The sequence below is a fragment of the Anolis sagrei genome, chromosome X, assembly GCF_037176765.1.
Source record: "Anolis sagrei isolate rAnoSag1 chromosome X, rAnoSag1.mat, whole genome shotgun sequence".
NCBI lineage: Eukaryota > Metazoa > Chordata > Lepidosauria > Squamata > Dactyloidae > Anolis > Anolis sagrei.
In genome coordinates this window covers 51,088,405-51,099,166 of record NC_090034.1, presented here as the reverse complement: position 1 = coordinate 51,099,166, position 10,762 = coordinate 51,088,405, and the positions used below count along the sequence as shown (strand labels likewise).

Here is a 10,762-nt window from a genome sequence, read left to right as displayed (position 1 = left end):
GGGGCTAAGCATTTCAGATTATAATATGTATGATATTAATTTCCCCCCAAAATTCAAGAATTTGGGATAAGGAATATTCATTTGAAAAGACCCCAAATTCATGGATTTTGGAGAAGGGAAACTCAGCCTGTATTAATACTGTATCGAACACACAAACAAGAGTTCAAAATCCTATAGAGCTTCAGTACAAGTACTTGCCGACAAAGTTATGTTACTGTAGAACTAATGCAGTTTGACGCCACTATGGTTCATTGCTATGGGATCCTGGGAGTTGTAGTTTGCACTCTTTGGCGGAGAAGGAGAAACTACCATTCTGAGCACCGAAATTGAAGGGAGATATTAACTCTAAGCAGGAATGTGTTCAGAGAAGGGCAACTCAAAGGATCAAGAGTCTGGAGAACAAGACCTATGAGGAGCGGCTTAAATTGCTGGGCATGTTTAGCCTGAAGAAGGCTGAGAGAGACATGATGAGGGCCAGGGATCAAGATGTGAGAGGAAGTCTTAAGGAGGAGGGAGCAAATTTGTTTTCTGCTGCCCTGGAGACTAGGATGCGGAACAATGGCTTCAAACTATAAGAAAGAAAGGAGATTCCACCTGAACATGAGGAAGAACTTCCTAACTGGGGGAGCTGTTCAGCAGTGGGACTCTCTCTCTCTCTGCCCCAGAGTGTGGTGGAGGCTCCTTCTTTGGAGGGTTTGAAACAGAGGCTGGGTGGCCATCTGTCAGGGGTGCTTTGAAGGCGATTTTCTTGCTTCTTGGCAGAATGGGGTTGGACTAGATGGCCCATGAGGTCTCTTCTAATTATTTGATTCTATGATTTTCTCCTTTATATTTTTTTATGTGCCCATAAGTCTAAGTCAAACTCAATGTATAAGTCGAAGGCAGATTGGGGAAACAAAATGAGTCACCTTTCGCCACTCAGAGAAAGGGATAGTTCCTTTTTATATATATAAAAGAGTTAAGATGCAGTATTTACATTGACATTTCATATACACCTTGTACACATAGCCTGACGACCATTGCACATGTATATTAAGCTAGTAGAAAGCAATTTTGTAATATTTCGGGATAAGGGATATATGGACCTGATAGGAGAGCAATAAACACATTTGAAATGTAGAGGAGAGCCATTATTTGCAGTTGATGGTCGGTGACAACAAAAACAACAAGAATCTCAAGTCTGCGCAAACACACTGGTTTTATTTCTAGATCCTTTCCCCGACCCTTTCAACACCAGAAGCGAAGAACGGTGTAGCCCCAATCTCAACACCAGAAGTGAGGAACGGTTAGCCCCAGTCTCAGTAGCATTTCCTGTGAACGATGTATGGGCCGTGCTCGTTGTACTGTTCTCTCTTGACCCAACATGACTGGAAGTTTTTCAGGGAGGCCAGGACGGATCCTCCGGTCCAGACGGAGTACTGCCTCAATGGAATGGCAGCCACTTTCACTTTGGTATTGGTGGTCACACCGGTCATGATATCGTGCGTGAACCTCTTTTCCAAGCCTTCGAAGAGGGACGAGCCGCCGCACAAGAGGATGTTCTCGTACATGTCCTTCTTGACCTCTTCAGGGACCTTCCTCAAGCTCCGTAGGGCCATGCCGTGAATGCCCACTTGAGAAAGCCCCGGAGCCTGCGGTGGGTGGAACAGCAGCTCTGGACACTGGAACCGCTCTTTCCCCAAATTGATGACCTGACCATCAGGCAGGTGGTAGTCCGCCGAGTATTCTCGCTTGGGGTGGCTCCATTCAGCCTCAAAATCAAGAGCAACATAACAGCACTTGCGCTTGATGTCTTCAACAACAGCCAACATCCGGTCGTCGAAGTAGTACCCCTTGTCCTTCAGGAGGTCCATCAAAAAGCATGTTATGTTGCTCCCGGCGACGTCCATCCTTTCTGTCGCATGCGGGAGGTTGTAGCCTTGGTGGACAGGCACCGTGTGGGTCGTGGCATAGCCCGTGTCGACCACCAACCCACTGATCTTGCCGTGGGCGTAGACAGACAGCACTGACTGGTAGGCCACGTACATGGCCGGGGAGTTGAGCGACTCAAAGACCACCTCCACCAGCTTCTCTCGGTTGGTGGTTGGACACAGCGGAGGGTCGGACATGAGGAGCGCGTGTTCTTCTGGAAAGGTGTTCAGCTGAGTCAAGAGATGTCTCCAAAGGGTCTCAGCAGCCTCCCAATCAATGATAATGCCATGTCTCACTGGTAAACTGATATTGAGATCGGGTTCCAACCGGGCTTGCTGTCCCACAAATGTATCTGGCCTGCTTCTTCGAGACCTCATCGACCTCTCCGTTGGGTATCCAACCAGCGTCCCGACGGATACTTGCGGGGTCTGTTGACCCGCAAACCCAGCTTTACATGTCCCGGTCCCAGTATCGATGACCACTGCTCCTGTCTTGGTAACCGCACGCCCTCGTTCGGGAGTCCTGGACCTGGACCTCGCTGAGGATCTTTCTCTAGAAGAGGCCCGCGATCCAGAAGGCCGGTCCAAGCCATGTCCAGGGGAAGGTGTCCTCGTCCTCATACGTCCAGGGCTACCCGATCGGGACCTAGGACTCTTGGAGCGTGAGCTCCCTGTGCTTTTGGCCCGTGGAGGGCCGGGACTGCCTCTGGATGACATGTCTTTTCAAGGGGGATCCCCGGGCTGCTACCCACAAGCCAACCTGTGAGTGGCAGCAACAGAGTGGAGAGAGAGGAGCAATGAGGAGGAGCTTGTAGCCACTCAGCTTGGCATCACAAAGGAGAGCTATGACCTCACATCAGGGGCAAAGCTGAGAGTCACCAAGGGCAGGGAGTGGTTAGCCTTCCTTCCTCTCCTGCCAACACTCTCTGGATTTAACACACTCCATGGGAGACAATAGGCAGAATCTCAGAACCTAACGGATGGATGGAACCTACCATTGTTCAAAGACGGTGGCCTTATGGGGTCACATGTAGGGATTGCGAGCCCAATGGGAAGTCCTGGTATCATGAGAATGCCTCTCCTACAGGGTCATCCCTGGTTAGGATTTGGATGGGAGTTCACCAAGGAATCCCAGGTGCCTTAGAATGTATTTATAATATTTACATTATAATATTATATAATACTAATAATAATATGATATAATAATTGCATATTATATATTACATGTAATATTACTAACAATATTGCAGTATAGTGGTCTGGTAAAATATAGTAATATATAATACTAATATTGTGCTAAGCTAATAATTATAATATATTGTATGTACATATAATATTGATCATAATATTGTAATACAATATAATGCTAATAACACAATATAATAATATAATAATTATATATTTTATATTACATGTAATATTACTAATAATATTGTAGTATAGTGGTAGATTACAATATAGTCATATATAATGCTAATATTGTGCTATGCTAATAACATAATATATTGTATGTACACATAACTTGTAAGCCGCTTGGAGTTCCCTTTGGGGTGAGAAGGGCAGGATATAAATGTTGTAAATAAATAATAAATAAATATTTCAGAGAGAGGAAGGAATTGACTAAACTGCCTCTGAGCCTTCCTCGTCTAAGAAAATCCTATGAAATCCATAAGTGACAAGTGACTTGAAGGCCCAGGGTCAGATCTGGCCCTCCAAGCTATTTATATGGCCCTCGATTCTTACTGAGTCTTTGATCCATCCATTTTTATTCCATTTTAGGGTTGATATACCTCTTCTGGAAGAATCCACCAGTGGCAATTCCCCTTCATCGTTGAACATTTATATTTAAAAGGATTTGAAATGGAAATATAGGCACAAGCGTGGGTTCCTTTGTTCCCTTTTCCCATCAAACGGTGGTCAATGGAGGCATCACTTCTCATTTTTTGCATATTTGAATTTATTGATCATCGTAAGCAATCTCGAACCTTTTAAATACAGGTACAAAAATAAAAGACAAATCATCCACAAATCCCTGACATATTTTCATGGAAATCGGATCCTATGCTACGCTGTAAATCTGGGAGTTCCTGGAAGAGGAGGAATGGTTTCATTTTGAGAAGAAGAGTAGATTTTTAAATTAAATCCAGAATCAAATGCAGTGTGTTTTGGTGACCGCGACAAAGAAATAAATGGGTCTATGGAAAATCTAAAGTGCACTAGTGTTAGAACCAGAGTGAAGGAAGTAACTTATTTTTTTTCTAACTAGTTCTTTTGGCAAATGAAAACAAAGTGCAATCTCTGAACTGGCCACTTGGGGGCAATGACAGAAAGCCTTTTCCTGCATTTTCCCCCAATGGTACAATAGTAATTAAATGACTTGGGTGTACACAGTGATGAACAAATTAACTAGTTCCTTTTCATTATCACAACTTATTGCAAAATTACTTATTCATAATGAGTAACTGGACTACAATGACTTGTAAATGAACCAGTGGGTGATCAGAGTGATTGAATAAAGTAACTAGTTTCTTGCTTTAAGTTACATTCCACGCTCTGGCTAGAATTACTTCAATTGTTTTCCCTTTCATAGAGGAACGCTTGTAAACTCAACACTGATCTAAAGTCAAGGAAGGGATGGGGGCCTGGTTTTATGTGAAAGGGGTGTGGCCAGAGGAAGAAGGGGTTCCCTGCTATTCTGAATTGGTTCTCTGCCCCTGAATTAAGCAAAATAAAATAGAGTCGCAACCAACAACTTGACCCATCATCCCAAATCTTCTAAAGCACATACAGTCCTTTTGCGCTCCATGCCACATTTGCCCAAGAATCCAAATCTCCAGCAGTGATTGGTTCTTGAAGAGTCCACATCATCTGTTGCCGGGCAAATCAGGGTTCAGTGCAGGGAAGGGAGTGAGTGATGGCAAAGTGGTGGTGATCATAGGGGTGAATTTTGTGAAAAAGGAAACGGTCTTTGGAGGGCTGTACGGTGGAACCGAAATGTCCAAAATCCATTTCATCGGCCTTTCCTCATCTCCAGGTGCGGGAAGTAGATGCCGAGAATGTTCTGCTGGACCTGGTATTTGCCTGCTCTTCTTCTCGCCTAGAAAAGAATTATTATTATTATTATTTTTATTATTATTATTAGAAACACAACAAGATGAGTCCACAGCAGATAAGATCACTCTGCAGGCTGTAGTATTGGATCACACGTCATACACTTCCCAAGTATTATTATTATTATTATTATTATTATTATTATTACTAGCCGTCCCCTGCCATTCGTTGCTGTGGCCCACATGGGGGTTCTGTGTGGGAGGTTTGGCCCAATTCTATAGCTGGTGGGGTTCAGAATGCTCTGTTATTGTAGGTGAACTATAAATCCCAGCAACTACAACTCCCAAATGCCAAGATTCTATTTTCCCCAAACTCCACCAGTGTTCACATTTGGGCATATTGAGTATTTGTGTAGAGTTTGGTCCAGATCCATCATTGATTGAGTCCACAGTGATCTCTGGATGCAGGTGAACTACAACTCCAAAACCAAAGGACACTGCCCACCAAACCAAACCCACCAAACCCTATTTTCTGTTTGTCATGGGAGAACTGTGTGCCAAGGTTGGTTCAATTCCATCGTTGGTGGGGTTCAGAGTGCTCTTTGATTGTAGGTGAACTATAAATCCCAGCAACTACAACTCCCAAATGTCAAAATTCTATTTTCCTCAAACTCCACCAGTGTTCACATTTGGGCTTATTGGGTATTCGTGTAGAGTTTGGTCCAGATCCATCATTGATTGAGTCCACAGTGATCTCTGGATGCAACTACAACTCCCAAATGACAAAATCATTTTTTTTAGTGAAGGACATACATTGGCCTGATAGGTGTCTTGTGTCCAAATTTGGTGTCAATTCGTCCAGTGGTTTTTGGGTTATGTTAATCCCACAAACGAACATTACATTTTTATTTATACAGATGATTATTATTGTTATTATTGCTATTGCTACTGTAAGCCTCATTGCATCCCAATGAAAATAAATGCAAATAAATATGACAACAACTTTGGTGAACTTACCAAGAAACACAGGAGGAAGAGCAAGATGAAGGCCAGTAGGACAGCTAAACAAATGAGGATAATTGCCCAAAAAGGAAGCTCTGGAAAAAAATGAATCAATTATTAATAATCATGTCATATTGAAAATTCCATAACCTATTGGAAATAACTGCGCCATAACCTTATTAAAAAAGTAATAATGATGTTACATCCATTTGGCAAATGTGAATCTCCATGAACATGTGGAGACCACAATTTTTTTTGAAAACCACTAGTGAAGAAGAGCAAATATATACATTGACAAACAAATAGTGAAAGGCTTGGGAGGTTGCTATTTCCAACACGTCACCAGGGTTTAATATTTCACTGACAATGTTATACTTGGGGGTGCGGCTGGGTGATGAAAAAAAATGGAGCAATATACACCCCAAAATATATTTGGGATGGGGGAGGAGTCAAAGAAGAATATTTTCCCCAAATATGAATTCTGACACCGCAATGAGATATCTGACACCCTTTTGTTGCCAGATTTCTAGTATTCTGAAGTGATAATCAAAACGCTTTACAAATTCAGAGCAGCAAAATACAAAAGGAATCCCAAATCCACAAAATGAAGATATCCTATGAGCCGTATGTAGCCATGGAAGGGAACGTTCCAACACACACAACCCTGAATATTCACTGAATGGGTTATATCAGGAGCCCGCCTCCCCAAACCATCTCAATTTAGTGACAAAATGCCCCCCAAAACCATAGTTACCTTCCCTGGGGGATATTGGGATCGCTTCTGTTGGGTAGCCTGGAAAGAAATAGGAGAGGGATAAGGACTATTGCAGGTGGGATGCCCATTGTGGCATAAATGCCCTTTGATGCTCTCCAAATATGATGTTCTCCAAAGATTATTTATTTATATATTTATTTCACGTATTTCTACCCCGCTCTTCTCAACCCCCGAGGGGGGACTCAGGGCGGCTTACAAAAGGCACAATTCGATGCCTACACAATAGTACAAATAAGCATATATAAACAGCAATTAAAACAGTTATAAACAGTTAAAACAATCAGTTACATATCACAATCAATAAAGCCAATCTCATGCTCAACGTTCGCCAACTCAGAATCCATAAATTCATTCCACATTGTCAATTCCTATCAGTTCTAGTCGTCATTGTCCTTTATCTGTCTGCCAGATTACCCAAACGCCTGGTCCCAAATCCATGTTTTTAATTTCCTTCTAAAGGAAAGGAGGGATGTCGAAGACCTAATTTCCCCGGGGAGTGAATTCCACAGGTGAGGGGCCACCACCGAGAAGGCCCTGCTCCTTGTCCCCGCCAATCTCACTTGTGATAGAGGCGGGGCCAAGAGCAGGGCCTCCCCAGAAGATCTTAAACTCCGAGGCGGGACGTAGAGGGAGATGCGTTCGGACAGATACGCTCGGCCGGAGCCGTATAGGGTTTTGTAGGTCAAAACCAGCACTTTGAATTGTGCTCGGAACTGGGTCGGCAGCCAGTGGAGCTGACATAACAGAGGGGTGGTATGCTCCCTGTATGACGCTCCGGTGAGTAATCTGGCTGCCGCCCACTGGACTAATTGAAGTTTCCGAACAGTCTTCAAAGGCAACCCCACGTAGAGTGCGTTGCAGTAATCTATTCGGGATGTAACAAGAGCGTGGACCACTGTGGCCAGATCTGACTTCCCAAGGTACGGGCGCAACTGGTGCACAAGTTTTAATTGCCCATTGATGTTCTTCAAATATGATGTTCTCCAAACATCATAACCATTGATGTTCTCCAAACATAATGCCCATTGATGTTCTTCAAATATGGTGTTCTCCAATTTTGATGTCCTCCAAACATGTTCCCCAAAACCTTACCATTCACCAGTAAGCTCCGGTCATCCAGCATGTATCTCCCTAAGGTCGAACCCTTGCCGGTGAGGTTCTTAAAGATGTTATAGACCAGGCTTCTATCGAAGGACCTCTGACCATTATCCTTTGTGAACATACAGATGGAATTGACCCCTGTTTGGTTTCTCCAGCTGGTCGGCCTGCAGAACAAAAATTATACTAATAATTGAGGTTTTGGGTAGTCAACCACCGACTTCAAGCAGGGGAAGGCTAGGAAGCCATATTATTGGCCCAAAAAGCTCATTTTTTCCCTCTTGGATCAGGCTTTGCTGTTTTAACAGCTTTTGACCACACTCTGATATTGCTCCTCATTCATGTCCCGGTTTGTACCAGAAACACTGGAAGATATGAACTTACCTGAAGTTTTCTACAAAGCAAGCCATGAAATTTGCACCCAGGTTGCTGCGTTGGTAGAGCTTGTCAAGCTGGGGAAAAAAGGAAAGGAAGGAGGAATCCATATTTATTCATTTGTTGTATTTGTATGCCACTTTTCTCTGAAAAAACCTCAAAGGAAACATGGAAGAAGGAGACTTATATGTTCTTCAAATGGGATGGGACACTCTGGGCAAACTTAATTCCGCTTTGAGGACCATAACCACTCCAAAAAAGATGGACTCTTGAAGGGCTTCCTTTAATAATAATAATAATAATAATAATAATAATAATAATAATACTTTATTTATATTCTGCTCTATCTCCCCAAAGGGACTCAGGGTGGATTCCAAATATAAAGTCAAACATTCAATGCACGTTTTGTCAAAGGCTTTCATGGCTGGAATCACTGGGTTGTTGTAGGTTTTGGGCTATATGGCCATGTTCTAGAGGCATTCCCTCCTGACATTTCGCCTGCATCTATGGCAAGCATCCTCAGAGGTAGTGAGGTCTGTTGGAACTAGGAAAATGGGTTTATATATCTGTGGAATGACCAGGATGGGACAAAGAACTCTTGTCTGTTGGAGCTAGGTGTGAATGTTTCAACTGACCACCTTGATTAGCATTTGATGGCCTGGCAGTTGTTTGGTGTGGCTTGTTAGTGCCTGGGGCAATCTTTTGTTGAGAGGTGATTAGATGTCCCTGATTGTTTCCTCTCTCTTGTTTTGCTGTTGTAATTTTAGAGTTTTTAATACCAGTAGCCAGATTTTATTCATTTTCATGCCTTCCTCCTTTCTGTTGAAATTGTCCACATGCTTGTGGATTTCAATGGCTTCTCTGTGAACCAACCTGGACACAGCATATTATTTGAGAACACAGAAATGCTGGACCACTCTAACAACCACCATGTCAGACTACACAGAGAAGCCACTGAAATCCACAAGCATGTGGACAATTTCAACAGAAAGGAGGAAACAAACAGCAAAACAACAGAGAGGAAACAATCAGGGACATCTAATCACCTCTTAACAAAAGATTGCCCCAGGCACTGACAAGCCACAACAAACAACTGCCAGGCTATAAAATGCTAATCAAGATGGTCAGTTGAAACATTCACACCTCGCTCCAACAGGCAAGAGTTCTTTGTCCCATGCTGGTCATTCCACAGATATATAAACCCATTTTCATAGAGGATGCTTGCCATAGATTCAGGCGAAACGTCAGGAGAGAATGCCTCTAGAACATGGCCATATAGCCTGAAAATGCACGAATACAACAACAGTGGCTCTCAACCTGTGGGTCCCCAGATGTTTTGACATACAACTCCCAGAAATCCCATTCGGTTTACCAGCTGTTAAGATTTACCAGCTGTTAGGTTGTAGGTCAAAACAACTGGGAACCCACAGGTTTAGAACCACTGGTCAATAGACTCCATGCATCCTCCGGAAAAAATTCTGTGACTTTCTAAAAATTCTGGAAATTTCCTTGCAAGTTTGTCCTTCTTTGGAAGTCTTCAAGATTCTCCTTCTTTGGAGGCCTTTGAAAAAAGGCTTGATGCTTTACTTGGGTATTCCTACATGGCAGAGATTGATGGTCCTTGGGGTCGCTTTATGATCCAAATGACCCTAGACTGGATTAGAAACCCTTGGGTTTCTAAAGCTTCTGGATCAGTAAGAACCAGAGCAACAATATATAGAAACCTTACCCAAAATGTATGACTTTTTCTTCTTGCCCTGAAGCCCTGGATCTGCTTGAATCTTCACCCAGCACTATAAGTTCCTGCACTATGTTTTCTCAAGACCTTGGGGTTTGCTTCTTAACAGTTAGACCAGGCAACTTCTTGGTTGGCAACTCACCTCTTGTTCAACGCTTCCTTTGGCGTTCCGATAGACACCCGAGTTTGGATTTCTCATCTCCTCCTTGTATGGGAGGTTAATGATGGTGAAGTTGACAGTGAAGGTCTCCAGGTCTAGTGCCAGCAAGGAGATGTCCGTCACGGCTTCTATTGCTGGGTCAATCGCTGAAGAAGTAAGGCAGAAGCAATGCTTAGGCTCTTAGATTCCTCTCACATCCATTGGGCTTAGACTCATCTTACCAAATATCTACAGGCTGAGCATCCCTGATGTGAAATGCTGGAGACTAGAAGCGTTCTGGATTTCTTACCCCCTGGATTTTGGAGTGTTTGCTTCTACATCATGAGCTATTTTGGAGAGGGAACCCAAGTCTAAACATGGCATTTATTTAGGCTTCACACGCAAGTTAGATACATTGATTCTATGATTGCCAGAAGGTCATTTCATCGTTGACGTTGTGTGTCTTCAAATAATCTCCAACATGTGGTGATCTCTCTGGCAGTTTTCTGTGTCCTCCAGCAACTATGGGAACTTCTAGCGTAAGCCATTCCTTTCAATAGGGTTTGCTATTACCTGTCATGGACCCCTCTGAACCTTCAAAGGGATGACTTCAGAGGAATCCATGCCATGGTTAGAAATTTACAACAGGCGGTTAAGTAGGGCCATCTGGAAATT

At 43.2% G+C, this 10,762-nt stretch overlaps 2 protein-coding genes across 2 annotated transcripts in view; both read right to left on the bottom strand.

The window, feature by feature from the left end:
- Window positions 1-1,298: 1,298 nt before the first annotated feature.
- Window positions 1,299-2,627, bottom strand: ACTL9 (actin like 9). The gene has a single exon (XM_060785757.2). The coding sequence runs from the start codon at window positions 2,625-2,627 to the stop codon at window positions 1,299-1,301; it is 1,329 nt and encodes a 442-aa protein (XP_060641740.1).
- Window positions 2,628-3,849: 1,222 nt separating this feature from the next.
- Window positions 3,850-10,762, bottom strand: part of LOC132781484 (mucin-16-like) — a 50,596-nt gene continuing 43,683 nt past the window's right edge. The window contains exons 36-41 of the mRNA XM_067460732.1: window positions 10,091-10,254; window positions 8,220-8,287; window positions 7,830-8,002; window positions 6,717-6,755; window positions 5,978-6,057; window positions 3,850-5,007 (exon numbers count right to left, since the gene is read on the bottom strand). Of these exons, the coding sequence (XP_067316833.1) occupies window positions 4,921-5,007; window positions 5,978-6,057; window positions 6,717-6,755; window positions 7,830-8,002; window positions 8,220-8,287; window positions 10,091-10,254 (611 nt within the window). The 3' untranslated portion in view covers window positions 3,850-4,920. The remainder of the gene's footprint in view (window positions 5,008-5,977; window positions 6,058-6,716; window positions 6,756-7,829; window positions 8,003-8,219; window positions 8,288-10,090; window positions 10,255-10,762) is intronic.

What these genes read in the sequence shown, in the direction of transcription:
- ACTL9 (XM_060785757.2), bottom strand. Translation starts at nt 2,627, where the DNA reads ATGTCATCCAGAGGCAGTCCCGGCCCTCCACGGGCCAAAAGCACAGGG.